General features: G+C 56.8%; 2 protein-coding genes across 7 annotated transcripts; both read right to left on the bottom strand.

Moving 5' to 3' along the window:
• Window positions 1–887: 887 nt before the first annotated feature.
• LOC133511998 (fibroblast growth factor receptor substrate 2-like) lies at window positions 888–5,103 on the bottom strand. Of its 2 annotated transcripts, XM_061841170.1 has the most exons (7): window positions 4,588–5,096; window positions 3,650–3,736; window positions 3,457–3,553; window positions 2,875–3,061; window positions 2,042–2,179; window positions 1,821–1,975; window positions 888–1,750 (listed from the first exon to the last, which is right to left on the bottom strand). In XM_061841170.1, the coding sequence occupies exons 3-7, from the start codon at window positions 3,523–3,525 to the stop codon at window positions 890–892; spliced, it is 1,410 nt and encodes a 469-aa protein (XP_061697154.1). In that variant the 5' UTR covers window positions 3,526–3,553; window positions 3,650–3,736; window positions 4,588–5,096; the 3' UTR covers window positions 888–889. The 2 variants fall into 2 exon arrangements, with proteins under 2 accessions (XP_061697154.1, XP_061697153.1); XM_061841169.1 differs by having other exon boundaries at window positions 1,821–2,179; window positions 4,588–5,103.
• Window positions 5,104–5,205: 102 nt separating this feature from the next.
• On the bottom strand, window positions 5,206–20,321 carry LOC133512355 (receptor-type tyrosine-protein phosphatase beta-like). 5 transcript variants are annotated; one of them, XM_061841898.1, is made up of 30 exons: window positions 20,026–20,313; window positions 16,939–19,040; window positions 16,116–16,398; window positions 15,658–15,933; window positions 15,309–15,575; window positions 14,935–15,201; window positions 14,590–14,853; window positions 14,258–14,521; window positions 13,922–14,185; window positions 13,358–13,621; window positions 13,028–13,297; window positions 12,328–12,591; window positions 11,958–12,224; window positions 11,197–11,511; window positions 10,487–10,765; window positions 9,852–10,001; window positions 9,476–9,707; window positions 9,066–9,160; window positions 8,872–8,980; window positions 8,719–8,796; window positions 8,578–8,598; window positions 8,285–8,366; window positions 7,559–7,649; window positions 7,409–7,485; window positions 7,206–7,340; window positions 7,017–7,139; window positions 6,784–6,947; window positions 6,577–6,712; window positions 6,398–6,487; window positions 5,206–6,186 (listed from the first exon to the last, which is right to left on the bottom strand). In XM_061841898.1, exons 1-30 carry the CDS (start codon window positions 20,081–20,083, stop codon window positions 6,166–6,168), a joined length of 7,308 nt encoding a protein of 2,435 aa, XP_061697882.1. In that variant the 5' UTR covers window positions 20,084–20,313; the 3' UTR covers window positions 5,206–6,165. The 5 variants fall into 5 exon arrangements, 4 of the variants coding, with proteins under 4 accessions (XP_061697882.1, XP_061697884.1, XP_061697886.1 ...); XM_061841900.1 differs by lacking the exon at window positions 20,026–20,313 and adding an exon at window positions 19,347–19,837; XM_061841902.1 differs by lacking the exon at window positions 20,026–20,313 and adding an exon at window positions 19,347–19,837 and having other exon boundaries at window positions 16,939–18,601.
• Between the last annotated feature and the right edge of the window lie 524 nt (window positions 20,322–20,845).

Raw genomic sequence — 20,845 nt, 5'->3', positions numbered from 1 at the left:
TCTCTAATGTAGCATCTGCATCTTTTTCACGTAAAATTCATTTGAAGAATTTGCAAAGGCAGGTTGCCCAAAACGAGTTTCCTCCGGGAGGGGCTCCTCCGCATCGAGAGCAACCAGTCGAGGCGGTCCCTCCCCACATCCTACTTGGCCTCTTTCTGTCCTCTCATCTGGTTCATGTACAGGAATATGACAATGATGATTATTCTCCTCTTAATTATTGAATGTCATCAGTCCCCCCCCCCCCTCCCACGTCGACAAAATGACTTGTAATGTTACTTAATGAAATAATTAGACTGTCACTACTGTATCCGTGTCAGCTACATTTTCAATAAACGGACTAGGGAATAATTCCAAACTGTTCCGGCACAAAACGACTATTGTGCAAATCCGTGTCGCTGAACGCGAAGGGTTTAAAAAGAAAAAAAAAAAGGAAAAAGGTGCAGCGCAATCTGGAGCAAGAGTGAAGTTTTTGGTCAACTACCAGGAATTTGGGGGGGGGGGGGGAATTAAAATAAAGGACAGTGACATCAGAGACAGCCTGGAAAACAACAAACGGCGACTTCATTTGGTAGGGGACCGTCACGGTGTCGGCACCGGGACATAAAAGGGCCCTGGTTCGTTCGGAGCCCACCAAATGCGGCAGCTGCGCGAAGACCCCGAGCGTCCCCGAGGAAGCCAAGAACGGCAAATACAAACAGAAGATATTTTTATTATTGTGGCCGAATCGAGGGAAAAAAAAAAAAAAAAAAGTCATGTACCTGGAAGTTACAGCAGCATGAAAAGAGCTCAATGGAATGCTTGCTTCAGTAATACTGATTTGTACCATAGAAGAAGGACAACAAAGTCTAAAGTTTTGTTGTTTTTTTTTTTTTTTTGGGGGGGGGGGGTGTCAGGCGGCGCTTTTGGTGGGCAGCTCGGTGCTGTTGTGGCGCGTCTTGCGCGAGGTCCCGTCGTCCCGCGGCCGCGCCTTCTGCAGGTTGGACATGGCGGCCGTGCGCTCGACGTCGATGAGGGCGTAGAGCTCGGTGCGCCGCGTGGGCGTGCCGGGGGGCGGGGGCGAGGAGGGGGTGCGCGGCGTGTGGGGGTCGCTCCCGTCGGAGGCGCCCCGGTTGTCCATCTCTACCTCGATGTAGTTGAGCGTCTTGGGCGGCTGGCGGAAGTCAAAGTTGAAGACGGTGGGCCCGTCGGGGCGGCGGCGCGCCGTGTCGGGCCGGTGGGCGCTGAGGGGCGCCGTCACGTTCTCCGTGTTGACGTAGTTGTGCGAGGGCTCCAGGGCGGCCGACGGCGGCCCGTGAGGGTAGCTGAAGCCGTTGAGAGTCTTGAGGCCGCCGCCGCCGCCGCCGTCCTCGTCCTCCCAGCTCGACTTGCGGGCTTCCCAGACAGGCGGCAGCGCCGGCAGGTTCTCGTAGTCCAGCAACGCCGTGCGCCGCTGCGCCGAGTTGTTGACGTTCTGCGGGTCGGGGGTCGACGGCGGCGGGCGAAGGCAGCGGTGCGCCGCCGGGGGCGGGTCGTCCGAGCGCGGGGCGGCCGGCTCGCCGTCGCCCTCTCGGGTCTCTCCGGCCTCGCGCAGCCGCCGCTGAACCGGGGTGGGGCCCAGCACGAAGCGGGCGCCCTGCGGCTCCAGCAGCACCCGCGCCTCCGAGGGAGGAGTGGGCGGGCGGCGGGCCTCCGGGAAGGCGGGGCTCTCCGGCGCCGGACCGCCGGGCGGCGGCTCGTCCGGCAGACGCACCGTGTTGACGTACGTGTGAGCCTGGAAGCAGCGGCGAGCGCTCGTCAGCCGGCGCGGAGGCCCGCGGCCCGCGGCGGTTCGGCGCACTTACGCTTTCGTCGGCCACCAGCAGGGGGTGCGTGGACTCCTCGCCCACCGACGGCAGCCGGGTGCTGGCCACGGACGGGTGGCGGCTGGACGGGTGGGACGGGACCTCGCCCACCGACGGGATCCGCGACACGCCGTTCGGCACCGAGTAGCCCAGAGCTGAAAAGCGCCGAAATGTGAGCGAACCTCCCGGAGGACGCTTGCGGCTGCGGTTTTTGGGCGTACCTGCCGGAGAGAGCGCCGCCCCCTGGTGGCCGGCGTCCAGCACGGCTTCCTCCACCACGCTGATGCTGTGGCTGTGCATGACTTCCTGCAGCATGTTGAAGATTTCCTCAGCGCGCACACACTTGAACGCAAAGATGCCTGCGTCGCACACACGCACAACTGTTATCAAGCGACCTTTTCTTCAGCTTGTGGAATGAAAAAAAAAAAACAAAAAACTAACGTAATGTCGTAATTATGTAAGCACGTTTTAACGGTCGAACGCCGCCTTTTTCCTCGCTGCAATCTCAGAGATGGAGTGACAGGGGGGCGCTGTGACGCCATCTCAATCATATCACATAATTCCATTGGTTGCCTGCTGTATCTTACGAACGGCACACCACAAATTGCCATTTTTTCGGATTTGATGTCATAATTCGTCAAGCCGATCAGAAAGACGTATCTCAGTTCACATAGTAGTATTTATAGCCTTTTTTTGTGTCTTTCGACGTCGTATTTTAATGATCTGACGGCCAATAAAAGTTATTTAAAAAAAATATATATATATATATATATATATATATATATATATAAAAGAGCGCAACAGGAGTGAGAGCGACGAGACACGTTTCCAGTCAGATTTCTCGCGTTGCGATGTCAAAGGTCAGATCAGGAGACCTCTAAATTTTACTCATGAACAGTACGATTAATCCCACTCATCTGAAAACGAAAGCCCATCTAATTTGCAATGTTGGCGCCCCCTATTGACCAGCCTCCGCTGTGAGGCACCCAATCACCAGCACGCATCACAACGATGGCGAAGCCCCGACGACGCGTACGCGAGCGTCGTCGCTCACCTTGGCCGGTCTGACAGCGCCGCCCGCTCTCGAAGGAGAAGAGGTTGGAGTCGTAACCGTAGCGACGCAGGCACAGGTACGGCCAGCGGACGTCGTCGCGGCGATGCGTGTGCAGGACCAGCTCGCCGTCCGTCAGCTCCATCACGCCGGCACCCAGCTCGTTCCCATCGTCGTCCACGTTGATCACCTGCCCGTCGACACCACGCGCACACACGCAAGCTCGCTCTGCATTACGTCCAAAACGCACTCGGCGGAACTTCCCCGAGACGACGGCCGCCGAACGGATTGGAGAAGTGAAAGTCGGCGAGCGAACTCGCCCGAGCCGCGGACCCAACAATAGTTGCGGCGTTTGAGCCCGCTTTTCTTTTTCTTTTTTTTAAACTCGATTTTCTAAAGGCAAAAATTCCACAAGCACAGAAACGTTGCGCCACTTCCGAAGTCCTTGTCGTACCTTTGCGAGCACGCGCAAGACTTTGGGGCAAACGTCGACTTACTTGAAACGCGCTGGCGGTGGTTGGAAAGTATCCGGTGAGGACTTTTGAGGCTTACTGGTTACACTCACGTGCATGCAAATGAACCCACCTTGAATTTACTTTGATGAGTATCCGCAGTCAAGTGTTTGTCTGGACAGCTTGAACAGCTACTACCCATGATGCCTTAGTGCACCGGCGCGGCTCGTCTGCATGCAAACACACGTACGCGCACACCAAACGTCATGACCACAGCAAACGTGCATGATGACATCATCGCGCCCGAGATGACGTCATTCCCGTACCTAAGGTCTTCCTCCATGGTTAGCGGCGCGACCATCTGCACGCCGGCCTTCGTCACACCGATGATGATGATGATGATGATACAGGTGCTGATTAAAAACATAAAAAGCATCTTTTTCTTTTTACTGCTGGCGACGGTCTCAAGAAGTAATAAAATAGCATTCTAAACATTTCACGGCAGCTCTAGTCCCATTCACATAAACTGACAACATAAAGAGCAGCGTTGATGAATAATTGAAATATGAATCGAATCCAAAATAAGAAATAAAACAATTTGAAAGGTACAAAAGAATGACATGACAGCATTGTGGTAAGTACAATGTTATCGACAGGGATACATTATGACATAACGCATGCATTGTTCTGTTGTATTACAAAAATGTGTGCTACAATGTTTTGAAGAATAAAATATTAGAAGTCCGCCCCAAGAGAGCTGGAACTGGGATCGGCTCCGGTTGAGGAGAAGAACCGAGTTGTACGGAAGATGAATGAATGGGGAAAAAAAAAAAAAAAAAGTGCCAGTCCTAATTTAGGACATAAATATAAGGCAAAATGGATTGACAAGCTGCAACATGATGGCCGTACTGTATTTCAAAAATGAAATTGTGCTTTAAAAAGTGTCTGCCGACCGTTACTTTTTTTTGGGGGATTGCGTAAACAAACAAACGAAAACGAAGTTAAAAGTTGAATTCGGCGTACTAAAGTCGCTCATTGGAGCCAACTTTATGGAATGAATCGAAAGTTCAAATAGTTCAACATCACAGACGACGACGACTTTACTGACAATTTTGTGTGAAAACTCTGCTGGGATGCCACCTCCAACTTAACTTTCCTGCTTTGCAGGGCTAAGCTAACGGGCTAAGCTAACAGACTTCTGAGACGAGCGCACAAGCGGGACAAAAAGAAGAAAAGTGGCAAAAACAAAGCGTGGCAGACTCACCGCACAACGCAAACTTGGAGGCGGCGCGAGGGGGTCCGAACGCGGCGTCCGGCGGCCGAGAAGCTCCGACGGACGCTCGGCGTTAGCGACGCTTAGCTTAGCGTTAGCATCCTTAGCCGCAGTGCTACACGAGCTCCTCCGCCGCCGCCGCCGCCGCCGCGTCCATCTTTTCTTTCCTCTTTCCTCCTCCGCCAAAAAAAAAAAAAATAAACAATCCCAAAGGCGTCTAACGCTCGCCTTGGCGCACGAGTGGCCGAGGAATGCGGCCGGAAGACATCGACAGCGGTCCAAACATCCGTCGGCGGCCGTCCGAGGGCGACGTAAAAAAAAAAAATGTTGAAAAAATAAATAAAAAAACAAAAAGGCACAAGAAAAAAAGAAAACGCAACTTTGCTGCCCTCAAAGTTGCCCACAAAAACTTCACACCAAACGGGAGACGGCCACGGACAGCCAATCACCAGGTAGCCGAACGCGAGCCGGCCAATCGCGGGCAAGCCGATCGCGACCCATCCAACCGCAAGCCGAGCTGACCTCGAGCCGGCCAATCGCGAATCGGAAAGTCCCTACCCAACCAGCTACCAGCAACTTCTTTTTTTTTTTTTTTTTTTTTCAACAGTGTTTATTGAGAATATTCAATTGACAAGAAAGAAAGAGGACAAAACACAGTATAACTTCATTAATACACCAAATAAGGAACCGGGACGATTTTCGGATAAAAATATCCATAATTACATTGGGGGGGGGGGATTTTTCTGGGTGTGGGGGCAACGACGCGTTGTACGTCATTGGTGCGAGGTGAGTGACTACCTTGCATTGGCACATTGCCGAGAAACGCCAAGTTAATGACGCGCAACATAGCGGCCATGTTGGAGAGGTCGACGTTCCCACAGAAGGCAATCAGGAATAATCCATTTCCATGAGGGTGACTGTTTTGTCAACGCCAAAGTGCACGCTAGCAATAAACAACATTTTTCAAAAACTTTAAATGTACTTTGTTTTTTTCCACATAAAAGGGAGTCGCGTCATCCTTTGCTTTTCTTACTAGACACACACGACGAATGAATGCGCCTGGCTAGCTTAGCTTAGCGTCCCAGTCCGCACGGAACTCAAAATGCGCGGGTCGGATCTACCGATCGATACATGCGTGTGCAAGTTGCACTTCGGAGTTCCTCGCGTCACCCGGCATAGCGGTATTGTCGTTTTAGCACATTTAGAATGCATTTCAATAATAGTAATAATTTACAATGGCGCGTTGGACTATACACCCGTGAACGCCATCTTTATGTGCTTTACACAAAACAAAATGAAGTAAAGATAAGGAAACATTTTCTTCCTCATTTTCAAGAAAAAAAAAATACATTGACAATAATAATAAAATAAAGAATATATGCTCAGTCCTATATCCGTCAAAATACTGTACAACTTTTAAGAGAAATGTGCAAAATCATAAGCCGCAACATTTAAAAAAAATAAGCAATCTTCATACGTCACCGTTTGGATGACGTCTCACACACACACACACACACACACAGACGGCTCGTTTTAATGACGTCATCTGGGCGGACTCGTCTCCCGGAGTTAAGGTTGCTCGCACAGCGTCTGAGGACGCAATACAACACGGTGAGGATCATCTCGCACAAATGTAGACAAAGCACAAGACGTGCTCACCCAAAAAATAATAAACCAATATGAAACAAACATGCAGGATAATGTCAAACGGAGGGCTGGACAAAACAAAAATAGTACAAAAAGAAAAGATCCAGAACACGGAAAACTACGTGGCTCTGAGACAAAGAAGGAGGCGTCTGACCTGGCTCAAGCTGACGTTTTCAAACACCGTCGTCGTGTTCCTGGCTCGCAGCACGTCGCTGACGCACTGATGCACAAACGCGTACTGACGCTGCAAAAAGACGCACGCGCCACAACGAGTCGGTGAAAACCCGAGCGGGCGCTTTTGCCACGACTCCTCCCGCTTCTCCCCACACAAACCTCCGTCTGCAGCATGTGCGAGCGGTGCAGGCGGAGCTGCCAAACGCACCCGTAAACGTCCAGCGTGTCGCACGTGTCCGACTGCTGCAGGAGGCGGTCCAGCGCCACGAAGGTTCCCGTGCGACCCACGCCGGCGCTGAAGCCCCCGAAAAGCCGCGAGCGTCACCAGAGCGACGACGACGGAGCCGACGGGACGCGATTGCGTACCTGCAGTGCACGACTGTGGGTCCCCCGGCCGGGCTCCTGTTGACAAAATCTCGGACGGTTCTGACGAAGTGGACCAGCGCCCGCGTCCCGTCGGGCACGCCGTGATCGGGCCACACGGTGAAGTGGAAATGACGGAGCAGGCGCACGTGCCGCGGATCGTCCTCCTGAGACGCGCACAAACACGTACGAGGCGTCGCGTCAACAAGTCCGCCCGCTCGCCCGCCGCCACTCACCGAGCAGATGCGGAACTCTCGGATGGTCCACTCGGGCAGCGTCGACTCGGAGGTCAGGCGGACGATCAGGTCGCCGTAGTAAAGCGGGTCCCGGTCCGCCGGCCAGTAGCGGTCACACTTGACCTGGTGGCGCAAACTTCGTCATGGAGTCGCAGAGTTTGGCCGGCGCCGCGCTCGTTAGCTACGCACCCGTCCTTTCTCCACGCACTGCGTCAGCATGACCACGTTGTAGACGTTTTGCTCCCAGACCATCTTCCAGAAATCGTCTTTGGTCCCCGGCAGCGGCCCCTGGGCGGCGATGTACTCGCGCCGGAAGCGGTTGCCCTCCCGTCGCGACGGAACAAGCGCAATAAGGTCGACGGCGGTCGAGAGAGCGCGCGAAGAGGACTTACGGGGATGTAACTGGCATTGATGTAGTCGGAGGTCAGGTCGTCGTCCACGCACGTCAATTTGACTCTCGTTGAGTCGTCTGCAAACAAACTCGTCAGCCAAACGCGTCTTTGCAGTTCCAACCCGCGAGCGCGCGCGCGCTCATATCTCACAGGGCAGGATGTTGTTGTATCGGTTCTTCCCGCGGTTCTCCGGCAGCAAGGCGGCGTCCGTGGTTTGGTTGCGACCGGCGTCCTTCAGACTCTGGCGACGGGAGGAGAACGTCGACGAAAAAACTTTGAACTGACTCAATTCCCTCCACCAAATTTTTGATTTTTCCCGCATTCAAACTCATTTCAGTTCAACTGAATCGGAATTCAAATCCACGTCGGATCCACGTCAGCCCCGTTTTGTCGGTACCGATTCTCAACGTCAACATTCGTAGCGCCTCGGAACAGCGAAGGTGCGAGTTCACGGCACTGCGGGCCAAAAACGGAGTTTCACGGACAAACCCGCCGCCGACCCCGAAAGACTTGATCTGGACTGACGAGATGAAAGTTGAGCTTTGTGGAACGTGCGTACGTGTCGGGTTACGAGGCGCAGAATTGCATAAGAAACATTCGAAGGACGGGCTTGGGCTGCTTCGCTCCTTCAGGACCTGGACGACTGGTTGTCATTGAGGGAATTGTGAATTCCGAGCGAAAACAGAACTTTGAATTCACTTGGCTGGAATTTGTCTGACATTTACTTTTGTTTGACAATCTGAAAGGAAGTCAGGAAAAAATTGAAACATTTCAGAAGGGTGGGGGGGGGGGGCATACTTTTATAAAGTAGTCCTCGCGGTGGTGGGAGGAGCTAGAAAGTCGCAAATACAGAAATGAGACCAGACGTGTCGTCACCTCGTATTGCTCGGAAAGCAGGAAGTGGGCGTCGGCCTGAAGTTTGTGGTAGTGGCGCTCAAAGTCGATGACGTTGATGGGACTGAAAGGCCAAAAAACACGATTACAAAAGCAGGCAGAACTACGAAAGAAGTCCTTCGCAAAACTAAACATCGCAAACGCACCAAAAACAAAAGAATATTTTTACACTAAAAAGAACAGTGACAAAAATTATTAGAAAATCAGCCAAAAATATTGGTAGCTAAAATTTCTTTGGGGCGAGTCTTAAAAATACAGAAAGTAATTTTTCTTACCTTGTCATGCGACGACACTTCCTAAGACGTAAAAAAAAAATATGTCGGTGACGTCATTGGTGCACAACAACGACGACACTTGGGGCACCCTTTCATCACCCTGCTGGTGTCCGTGTGCCGTGACAAGTCATGTGACCTCACCCTCTGACCCCCAGGTGACCTTTTGGCGACGCTCGCTCCCTCCTCACACACATGGCCACTGATGAACTCTCCTGCGCGCTTAACACACACGAGTGCGCTCGTCAGACAAAAACAAATACGGTACACGCGCACGCGCGCGCCCACCGGACTTACGTTTTGCGTTGCGCGTTTCGTCTCCAGACGATCAGCGCCGCCAGCGTCGCCATGACGACCGTCACGAAGACGGCGGCGCCGATTCCTCCGGCCGCGCCGCTCGTGGGGCCTGCCGACCGGAAGGAACGGGAGAGGTCGGAGGTCACGCGCGAGCTTCGGCCGTCCGGGCGGGCGACCCGCGCGCGAGCGCTCACCTGCGGCGGTTCGCACGGGCAGCGACAGGAAGGTGTCGGCGTACAGCGGCGCAGAAACGCCGTCGGACGCCCGCGTGAACGCTCGGACGCTCAGCCTGAAAGACAAACGCGGCGACCGCTCACGTTTTTGCATTGGGAGACGACGTCAGCCGGTGTCGCGTTATTGCCACGTGTGTGCGGGCCTCAAAGATGGAACAGAACAAGAAAACGAGACCGAGGAGGAGTAAAAACTCCAACCTGGTTTGGGGGGGGGGTGGGGGGGGGGGAGTGCCCCTAACTGGGGGCAAAAAATGTATTTTGTCCGGGAAAAAAAAACCCAAAAAAACGAAACCCTTTCAACCAGGAAGACGGGAGCAACGTTGCCGACCCGCGTCCGACGTGTGCGTTACGATGCGGCGGCGGCGGCGCACCTGTAAGCCGTCGTGGGCTTGAGGGGGCCGTCGCAGAAGCGTCGCCCGTCGCCGTCGCACGACCCCCCCAGGACGTCCGTGCCCGCCCCCACGGCGATGTCGTAGCCGCACGGCTCGGCGACGCCCCCGCCGGCGAACAAAGACGTCTGGTAGGACTTGACGGAGGCGTTGGACACGTAGTCGCCGTAGGAGGGCAGAGGGTGGCGCTGCTCCGGCAAAACCGCGTCCTCGCCTACGAGCGAAACCGCGACGGAAAAGATTTTATATTTATGTTTTTGTCACTGACGACGCTCGATCAGGGTGATTCGTGTATTAACAGTCAGTCATCGATCAGTCGTCGCAAGCGGCCACGGCGATAATAACGCTGTCGTCCTGCCTTCGGACTCGGTGACGACGACGCTGAAGAATTTGACGGCGCCGTTGACGTCGCTGAACCAGCTGCAGTTGAAGCGGAACGTGATGGACGACGCGCTCGCCAGCGCCGACGCGGCGTCCACTCGCGTCTGGGCGGGCGGCACCGGAGGACCTGAAGACGGGGCGACGAGCGTTTAGGGCAAAGGCGACCTTTGACCTTTACATACCGACACGTAGTACCCGCGTCACGGGATGAACTTTTCAAAATGACATCAAAAGTGGAGGAAAGTCAAAATGTCTTGTGGATTCATATTGCAGCCGTGGAATCAGAACATCAATTTTCCCCCATTTGAGGGGGAGGGGCACATTTCGCAACAGCGCCCTCTGCTGTCGAGGATGGCCTTTGGGAAGCATCATGATCAGAAGGCCTGGGGGCGAGGCGGGACGCGAGGACCGCAATCAGCGCCCCTCAGGTTTCGGTTTTTGGTTGCTTTCGAATCCTGACGACAACAGGACACGGTCTGAGGCTTTGTTTGGCCTCGTCGGCTCGTTAGCGCCACCAACGGCTAAAAGTCTTCCCATGACACAGGGGCACGAGGGAAGGCGCTTTTTAATGCGGTCCGAGTCCGAGCGGGTCAAACGGCGCTCGGTACTTACGGTCGATCATGGTGAGCACGCTGTCGCGCGACGCTTCGCTGGCGCTGCCGTCCGAGATGACCTTGACGCGCACGTCGTAGCGCTTGTGAGGCTCCAGCCGCCCGATGACGTAGGCGGACGGGGACCGGTCCCAGCGGCGCGAGTAGACCAGGTTCCCCGAGTCCTGGTGCGTGCACTCCACGGCGTAGGAGTCAAAGTCGGCCTCCGGGGGCGCCCAAGAGCAGGAGACGGACGTGGAGCTGTGGGGACGGCAGCGGAGGCCCACCACTGGCGACGGTTCTGCGGAAGCGCAACGTCGGTTAAGAAAACTGCAATCGGGTCGGCGCCTGGCTGTCCCGAGCCACCGGAGACCGGGTGGAAAAACTGAGTCGGAATCGTCTCCGCCGTTGTAAGCGGTCGGCGCCACGGCCTTGGCTTTCCTCCAGTCTTCCACGAGCGAGATTGCTTGGAGACTCCAAAGTGCAGGAACCGGAATGGCTTTCTCAACTCAACTGTTGTTCGGTAACACAAAAACGCTTGCAATATCCCAACGTTATCGTTTACGATATGACGATTTCAAACATTGGTGCAGATTTGAACAAAATTTTTTTTCTCAGAAGCTGATAGACACGATGTGATGCAGGCCCCCGAGCCTTGAGTTTGACACCGAGCCTAACGAGGACCAGCACCACAGTAAAGCGAGATGCGGCCACGTGGGTGACGCCACCTACTGGTGCGAACGCCGCGCTGGACAGGCGGGCTGTAGGAGGGCGAGGCCCCGCCCCCGTCTCCGTCCCCGCCCCCGTCCCGCCAGGCGCCGCTGACGGTGCGCAGGCTGACGTTGTAGAGCCGTCCGGGGAACAAGCCTCTCAGGATCCGACTGGCGGACCGGCGACTCTCGTACGGGTTGACCACGAAAGCGCGGTCGGGAGGCGTCCAGCGCACGTCGAAGTCGTCGTAGTCGCAGTCTCCGGGGGCGCTCCAGGTGACCTCCAGCGACGTGTTGGTCACCCCTCGGAACAGCAACGCGTCCGGCGGTCTGGGAGCTGAGACGCGCTACAGGTTAGCCCTCGACCCCCGACCCCCGACCCCTTCAGACAACTCCGTTTCCCATATCGGGAGTGACGGTACGGTCAGTCGGCCATTTTGGACGAGTCAGGCTCTGACGGTAAAATTTGGAACTCCAGAAATGTCAAACTCGTGTCTGCTTTGAAAAGGAAGAACGAACCAATACGCAGCATAAATGCTCACCATGATCAATTCATCGATGTTCTCACAAAAAGTCATTCATCAAAATATTCTTTTTCACAAAACCAATTGCCTCTATTACAATGTTGAAATCAAATTTTGCGGGCCACGAATTGCTCCCGCGTCTCTGATGCGCAGACGGAAGCCGAGTCGTCCTCCAGAACCGAGAACATTTTGAGAAAATGAAAACGCAACCAAATCATTCAGGAGATTCGGGATCCGCGGCGGCGGTCGCCGGCCTCACCGGTCCTCCCGCGCACGCCGGTGCCGTTGGCCAGATCGCCGCTGAGGCTCAGGACGTCGACGCGGTAAAGCCGGCCCGGCGTCAGGTCGCTGAAAATGAACTCCGTGGCGTCGGAGCCCAGCCGTTCCTGCGCTCGCAGCGAGCCGTCGGGGCCGAACAGCGACACCCGGTAGCCGTCCACTCCGCCCCGCCCTCGCCGCCACAACACCCGCAGCCGCTCACAAGCGTCGCCGCTCTCGGCACGCAGAGACGTGACGGCGGACGGAACTGACGGAAGACAAGGTGGCGCCGACGTGAGCGCGGCGGGACACTTGACGGCCACGCAAATAAAGATGGCAGCGCGGCACGCGTGTGCCCAGCGTGCCCACACCTGTCCTGGCCCAGACGGCGGAGCTGTTGCTCAAAGGTCCGCTCCGCGTGACGACCTCCAGCCGGTAGGCGGAACCGGGCGAGAGTCCTCCGAACCGGCAGTCCAGGCCGGACGGCCCGATCCGGCGACGCTCCAGCGGGACCCCGTCGGCGCCGTACAGGACAATGTCGTACGAGTCCAAGTCGCCCGCCGGCCGGGACCAGGTCAGGCCCAGACCGGTGCCGGTGTCGCTTTTGACGGACAGCTGGGTGGCGGCCGCGGGACCTGACGGGAAGAGCCGGCGGGTCACGTCCTCAACAGAAGTCCACCAATAATTGAGGCGTGGGGGGGGGGGGGGTCAACAATGGTGAAGACGCTCTCGGGCTAATTTGGCCATTTTTGGTTTTCTTCGGGTCGTCCGTGCCGTCATTGCTGAGTTCAAATTTTGGGCCCAAACCACGAAGACAGTTAAGAACTGAATACAAAAATTTCACGTCAGAATTCTTCAAAGTGTAATAAAAAGCAAATCAATGATGACGACTTCAATTCTGGCAAATAATTCAATTTCATTTTCAAAACGAAACTCTTTACCGTTATCGATCAAATGATTTGAAAACCAGATCAATGTATTGCGGGGGGGGGGGGGGGGGGGGGGGCGCATCAAGTACTGGTCGATTTCTCTCTCCTCAACGGCCGCCACCTGACAAACAGGAAGTCTTACGTGTGCGAGCCTGAGCGCTGACCCCGAGGCTTTGGACTTCGCCGCTCGCGGTCCGGACCAGGATGCCGTAGCGCCTTCCCGGGCTGAGACCGTGAAAGGTGTGCCACGTGAGGGCTCCGCCGGCTGTGGCGTTGGCGAGGACGCCGCCTCGCTCGTCCAGAAGCTGCAGGAAGTAGCCGTCCGCCACGCCCGCCGCTCGGCGCCAGCTCGCCCGCAGCCCGTCGGTCCCGGCTGGATTCTCCACGTTCAGCGCCGTTACCGCCGACGGCACTGGGGGTGGCGAGAGGCGGTTCAGAGGGCGAGCGGCACCGAAGCGGCCCGGAAGCTCACCTGTGCGTCCGCTGGCCGTTCGGTTGCTGGAGAGGTCGCCGCTGAACGCCTGAACCGTCACGCCGTACAGCTGACCCGGCCGCAGCGAGCCGAACACGACCCGACTCTGGAGTTTGAGGACGGGCCGCACGGCCAGCTGCTGGTTCTGCCTGTGCAGAACCGCCGCGTATCCGTCCACGTCGCCCTCGCCCGGCGTCCAGCTCACCGTCAAACTGCTGCCGTCGCCGCCGTTGCTCACCTGGACGTTCTTCACCTGGCTGGGAACTGAACGGGAAAGCGTCATCGTCGACACGGTTCTCAGCATCACTGCACCGCGTCCTTGCTAACCGGTCGGGGAACAGCAAGCCGTCAGCATGCCGATGATTGGTTGGTACCATTTAGCGATCACGCGATCAACGTGTCATCACAATCACTGATCTTGTTAATAACGCTGTCATAATCATTTGTGAGCGCGCTACGCAACATACGACGATGCTCACGAAGATGTGAAAACGCGTGTCCTGTAAAAAGAGGAAGATCTGTTACACGTGTGCCACGGCGTAGGCGTGGGTGCACCCGACCCACCCGTGCGGCCCTCGATGAACCGGGTCCTCTGGTTGGGTCCGCTGAAAGTGGACACCAAAACCTTGTAGAGGCGTCCGGGCGTGAGCGAGCTCACGCGGCACTCGGCCGCGCCGGCGCCCAGGGTGAGCGGCGGGAACGCCTTCATGTCGTTGAAGACCAGCTGCACCTCATAGTGGTCCACGTCGCCGGGGGCCGCCGCCCAGGCCACCCAAAGCTCCCGCGAGGACTGACGGGCGACACGCAAGGAGCCCACCGCCGCCGGCACTGGACAAAGAGTCCGGCTTCGCTCGAGTTCTGGCTCGTCGCCCCATCGACCGGCGACGGCGAGAGACTCACAGGTGCGACCGTGGGTGGAGGTGCTGGCCTCGTAGGCGCCGCTGCGGGTACCGACCACCACTGTGTAGAGGCGACCCGGGACCAGGCCGTGAAAGACGCATTCGTTGCGCATCCTGGATACCGTCTGGTTCTGCAGCACGGCGTTGTTGTGCTTGATGGACACGAGGTACAGGTCAAAGTCTCCCGAGGCGGGTCGCCAGTACACCTTCAGGAAGTCGTCTCGGGCGCCGTGCGTCGCCGTCGGGTTCTGGACCTTCGACGGTTCTGGGCGAGGTCAAACGTTCAGGGTAAGAACTCTCATACGCTTCCCGTCTGCCGCACGCAGCACTCACGTGTCCTCCCCAGGACGGAGGTGTGGTTCCGGAAGGTTCCGCTGCGAGTGCTGACGGAGACGTTGTAGAGGCGTCCCGACACCAGCGAGCTGAAAACGCACTGGTGACTCGATTTGGAGACGACCAGTGTATGAAGAGTCTCGTCCCGGTTCCTTAGGGCCACCACGTAAGTGTCCACCTCCCCAAGAGCGGGACGCCACGACACGCTGAGGAAGTCCGTGCGGCCGTTATTACTCACAGTTATTTCAGTAACGGCAGCGGGTACTGGGGGAGGGTGAAGAGAACCGGCCTTGAACAAGAAGACTCACAGGACAGGAAGTTTGCGGCCCGCACCGACGGTCTTACCGGTGCGTCCCTCAGCCAGCGTCTGCCTGGAGGAGCGCCCGGCTCGGACCGTCGTCACCACCACCCTGTAGAAGGCGCCGGGCCTCAGCTCGCGGAAGGTCAGGCCGACGGCGTCGGCCGGCACGCTCTGGTTCTTGATGACGCTGTCCTCGTGGACCAGCAGGACCACGTACAGGTCCACGTCGCCGCCGGCCGGCTCCCACTGAACCAGAAGGCTCTCCGTGCTTCCCAAATTAGAAACCTGCAGCCTGGCGACCTGAGACGGCGCTGCGGGGACACCCAAACCGTCGGAGAGGACGCCGCAATTGACAAGCATTCCACTACACCGTCAGTAAGTCCAAAAACGCAAACAGACTCCTTCAAAGAACTCTTACCGGTCCAGGCGTCGGCAGAGGCGGAGCTACTCAGGTTGCCGCTGCCGGTCGTCACGGTGACGGTGTACAGGCGCCCCGAGGCGAGCCCGCGGAAGGCGCAGCCCGTAGCCTCCCGGGGTAGGAGGCTCCGGGCCGCGGCCGAGTCGGACCCCGCCTGTCGGACGACCGCCGTGAAGCCGTCCCACTCGCCCGACGGGGGGCGCCACTGGATCTGCACGCCGGAGTCGTCGGCCCAAAGGACGTGAAGCCCCTGGACGGGCCCGGGGGCTGATGAGCAAAACGGCCTTCTTATCGCCCGCAACGCAGCAGAAAAGAATCGGAGCGCGTCGAAGCGAAAGGAAGGACCAACCGAGTCGGGCTTGACAGCGCGCCGTGCTGGTCAAGATGCCGCTGAGCACCGTCACCTCCGCGGCGTACACCCGACCCGCTATCAGGCCCAAGACGCCGGCGGCGACCACGTAACTCCGACTCAGCTTGTGGATGGTTTGGTTGAGCACGACTGTGGAGCCGTTCCACAGCAGCAGGTTGTATTTCTCCCAGTAGCCACTGGGAGGCGTCCAGGTGAGACGCAACGCCGTCCCGTCAGGAAGCGACGCAGCGGACAGCGCCGACACCCCGTCGGGAACTGAAAAACGCCAAGGTCGGGCACAGTAAAGATGGCCGACCGGAACACCGATTTTTCCTCCCGTCTGTCACTGGGACGCTCGGAACTACGTCGTCTTGTCCCTTCCGGAATTTCTCTTTCAACTCCCGGTCGCATCCTACATCCCGTTTCCAGCTCGTTTTTGCCGCCACGTGACCGCTTACCCGTTTGCACTTCCGCTCGTCCCGCCGGTTCCGCCGGTCCGCGTTGGGCCGAGGACACGGCGACGCGGTACACGGTTCCCGCTTGCAGTCCTGTGACGGCGCAGGTAAAGTTCGCAGCGCCCGGTGCGACCGCCCGGCAGTCGCTAACGCCGACGCTAACGTTGCCGTCGTGCGTGGCCGCCGCCGTGAAGTTGCGGCACTGACGTTGGGAGCTGAAGGTCAGCAGCACCCGATTCACGCCGACCTTCACCTGCGTGAAGGTCACCGAGCAGCTCGGCCCACCCTGGAACGGCACACGCACGAAGCACGCCTTGAGCACGTCCGCATGATGCTCTTGTCGGGAATTGCGCGGGTCGGGCCGGCTGTTGGGGAACGGAACCGACGCGTGCCTGTACGCTACCTCCTCCTGTCGCTTGATCCTGATTATGTGCGGCAGCGACTTCATAAATCAGATAATTACAGCCAATACGCTGTTACAGGCACACAATGTACGTACAGTTTACAGTCTAGTCTTGTTTATCGCGGGGGGTACACGAAACATTCAGTCTAAAATGTTCTGATTTGTTATCGTTTAACCCGGTAAGGGACGGCAATCGAGGAGAGTTTCTCATTTAAAATGCCGACACGGAAGCGATATTAAGGGTCGACGTCTTGACATCGGACGCCGGGAGTCGGTCACCGAACGGCTCACTCGACCGTCGACCCACAACCGTGTTCGACGCGACCATTTGCAAACCCAGAAACAAATTTTAAGTATGGGGGGAAAAAAATGATATGAACGGATATGAATGAACACCTCGGAAAGGAAGCACACTCAACTTACTCGCTGGCTACCGGCACCGGTCGTCGTCGGCAGGATGACCTTTGGCCCCGCGCGGCCGGTGGGCGTGGCTCCAGGTGATGTTGTAGGCGTGGAGGGGGGCGTGTCAATGGGAACGGGGGGAGGGGCGGCGGCAGCGGGGCTGCTAGGCTTCGAGGCGGTCAAGGGGGTCGCGTACGAGGGAGGACTCGAGGCACGGGCGGAGGCGGGCCTGGTGGTGGGACTGGAGGCGGAGGTGGCGCTGGGCGTAGAGGGGGTCACGGTGGTCGCGAAGGAGGCGGGACTGGAGGCAGGGGTGGAGGTGGGATTGGATGGAGGGATGGGGGAGGGAATGGAGGCAGAGGTGGCGCTGGGCGTAAAGGGACTCACGGTGGTCGCAAAGGAGGCGGGACTGGATGCAGAATTGGCGGTGGGACCGGAGGCCGGGGTGGAGTTGGGACCGGATGCGAGGGTGGAGGTGGGAATAGAGGCAGGGATGGTGGTGGGACTGGAGCCGGGACTGGAGAGAGAGGTGGAGGTAGAACCGGAGGCAGGGGTGGAGGTGGGCGTAAAGGGAGTCACTGTGGTTGCACAGGAGGCGGGACTGGATGCAGAATTGGCGGTGGGACCGGAGGCCGGGGTGGAGTTGGGACCGGATGCGGGGGTGGAGGTGGGAATAGAGGGAGGGATGGTGGTGGGACTGGAGCCGGGACTGGATCTCTCCTGGCTAGAGATGGGACTGGAGAGAGAGGTGGCGGTGGGACCGGAGGCCGGGGTGGAGTTGGGACCGGATGCGGGGGTGGAGGTGGGAATAGAGGGAGGGATGGTGGTGGGACTGGAGCCGGGACTGGAGAGAGAGGTGGAGGTAGAACCGGAGGCAGGGGTGGAGGTGGGACTGGATGGAGGGATGGGGGAGGGACTGGAGGCAGAGGTGGCGGTGGGCGTAGAGGGGGTCACGGTGGTTGCAAAGGAGGCGGGACTGGAGCCACGGGCGGTGGTTGGAATGGAGTCAGGGGTGGGGGAGGGAATGGAAGCAGGAGGTGAGGTAGGAATGGAGGTGGGCGGAAAGGCAGTCACTGTGGTCGCAAAGGAGGCGGGACTGGATGCAGAATTGGCGGTGGGACCGGAGGCCGGGGTGGCGTTGGGACCGGATGCGGGGGTGGAGGTGGGAATAGAGGGAGGGATGGTGGTGGGACTGGAGCCGGGACTGGAGAGAAAGGTGGAGGTAAAACCGGAGGCAGGGGTGGAGGTGGGCGTAAAGGGAGTCACGGTGGTCGCAAAGGAGGCGGGACTGGATGCAGAATTGGCGGTGGGACCGGAGGCCGGGGTGGCGTTGGGACCGGATGCGGGGGTGGAGGTGGGAATAGAGGCAGGGATGGTGGTGGGACTGGAGCCGGGACTGGAGAGAGAGGTGGAGGTAGAACCGGAGGAAGGGGTGGAGGTGGGACTAGAGCCGGGACTGGATTCGGGAGTGGAGGCAGAAGGTGAGACGGCACCAGAGGCGGGCGTGTAGGTGGGACCGGAGAGAGAGGTGGAGGTTGAATCGGAGGTGGGGGCGGAGGTGGGAATAACGGCAAAAGCGGAGGTGCCGCTGGAGCTGGGACCCGAGTTGGGAGCGGAGGCAGAAGGTGAGATGGCACCAGAGGCGGGAATGTAGGTAGAACCGGAGGCAGGGGCGGATGTGAGCCTGGAGGGAGAAAATGAGGTGGAGGTGAGACCGGAGGGAGGCGTGGACGCGGGATCGGAGGCAGCAGGTGAGGCGGGACCGGCAGCAAGAAGAGGAGCCACGTTTGAGACCAGAGCGCCGGCGGTAGGAGCGGAATAAAAAGTGGACGTGGCGAGGGAGGCACGACTGCCGGCAGGAGTTGAGCCAGAAGCGCCAGTGCCGGGATCAGCGGCAGACCCGCCGCCATCCGAGAAGCGGGGAGCCGAAACGCTCGCCGATGTCGCGGAGACGTCGGCCGACGTGAGCGACGCGCCCATAACCGCCGGTGACATCTTTGATGTTTGCGGCCGCTCCGTTGACGCAAAGCCAAAGGTCGCGTGTCGGACCGCCGGCGATGTCTGTGACCTTAAAGTTGACCCGGTCGCATTTGAGCTTTCTCCTGGCCTTGAGGAACTGGTGGCTGATTAAGGAAGACAAAACGTTTATTCAAGAAACATGTTTTGGATTTCTCAAATGTGCCCTCCAAAGTGGCTTCAGAAAGTCTTTCTTGCTTTGTTTGTTTGTTTGTTGCAGCCATTTGCTAAAATATTCTCCTGTCACATGTTGACATTTTTTTTGCAGATTAAAAAAAGAAAAAGTGAAACGTGACCAAACCGGAAGTATTCCGCCGCCCCCACCCCCCCCCCAACATGTCCGTTGCACTCTCCACCAATCACAAGCCTCTCTCGACGTCTGGGCTGCTCAGAACCAGAATTTCTTTTCCTACCTGGGGCGCCACAGCCGCGACCTTTTGACTCTTTTCACCTCGAGGAAATTTCTTTCAAATAAGTCATCCTCCGTTTTTCTTCTCATCTGCGCGACGGCCCGCCCCCCTTTTTTTTTACTGGCCAATTTCCAGCTGCTCTCTCCGACGGACAAAATTTGGAACGTTTCTCACGTCGTCGAGCAACTTCTGAGCTTTTCCTGTCCTGGTCCGTTGCATCATTCAAAGTCCCCACGCTCAGTTTTAGCCTCGGTGTTTTCCTGTTCTGTTTCTCCCTCCCTCGACCCGGACCAAGTTCGATCCCACTGAGGGATTCTTTAGACGTTTGTTTGGCAAAGTTTTCAACCGGATGCCCTTCTCGACGCATCCCTCAGCGTTTATCCGGACTTTGGACGAGGACTGGCTTGCGCCCCCTACAGGGCTGCATTATATATAGTTTTACTTCGTAAATTTTACGTCAAAAGTCACGGTTTAGGTTAGATTTGGTAAAATGTTTAAAATTCTAAATAAAGAGTAAATTTTCCATCAAAAAAAAAAAAAAAAAAAAAAAAAAAAAAAAAACACGAGAGCTGATGAAAAGAAAAAAAAAACCCGCAAACATTCCCTTCTCAACACTTGATCGGTCGTCAGTACAGACGAGCAAACGCGATAATCGGAACAAGAAGATGAAGAGGATACTCACAAGCGCCGCCGCCGCCGCTCGCCAAAATGGGCATCAAGAAAAGGAGAAGCGCGTCCATGTCGCTGCTTTCATGCTGCGCGCGAGGACCGCCAGCTCCACTCTGACGGACGGCAGCGTCGAGTCCAGTTTGGCCCCCCGAGTCGCGAGGTCGAGACAGGAAAAAGGCCAGCGGCGGCGCTTCCTTCAATTCAATTCAATTCCTCTGCGCACTTTTTCCACGCCAGGAAATTCCAAACATCTCACGCTTCGAGCGAAGGCCCCAAAACACGTCGAGCACTTCATTGCTACCGATAACCGATGATCGCGTTCTTAGCAGCGGCGGCAAAAAAAAAAAAAAATTGAACATTCGCTCGACTGTCGATAAAACTGAAATGATCAAATGAGGGAAAAAATTAGGTTCGAAATACATTTGACAACAAATGATCAAATCAGTTCTTTCAAGACTGCACATTATGAAATCATTCCTTGATTTCTTGTGGTCAAAACAAGATTGGAGATTCTATTGATATTCAGTTCATAAATCAATGATGTTTCTAATACGTTTGAACGGAACATCAAAAACTGAACATTTTCTCATGAAATCATTGTTGAATTTTTAATGTACATAAAATGAAGTCTGAAAATCTCCAGTTATTGAATCATAATTAGGTTTGAACTTCTTCAACATGGTCCACCAACGCGCTCACCCTCCAATTTTGCCAACGCTGACGTCTCGCCGGTGACTTTTTCACGCCACTTTTTGATTTCGGAGGACCCCCCCCCCCCCCCCACTCCCACTCTTTCATTTCGACGAGCAACCGCCGCCCATCCTGCCCGGCCG

The sequence above is a fragment of the Syngnathoides biaculeatus genome, chromosome 14 (genome assembly GCF_019802595.1).
Source record: "Syngnathoides biaculeatus isolate LvHL_M chromosome 14, ASM1980259v1, whole genome shotgun sequence".
NCBI classification, from domain to species: Eukaryota; Metazoa; Chordata; class Actinopteri; order Syngnathiformes; family Syngnathidae; genus Syngnathoides; species Syngnathoides biaculeatus.
The sequence above is the reverse complement of the archived record's forward strand: the minus strand, read 5'-3'. Positions and strand labels throughout refer to the sequence as shown.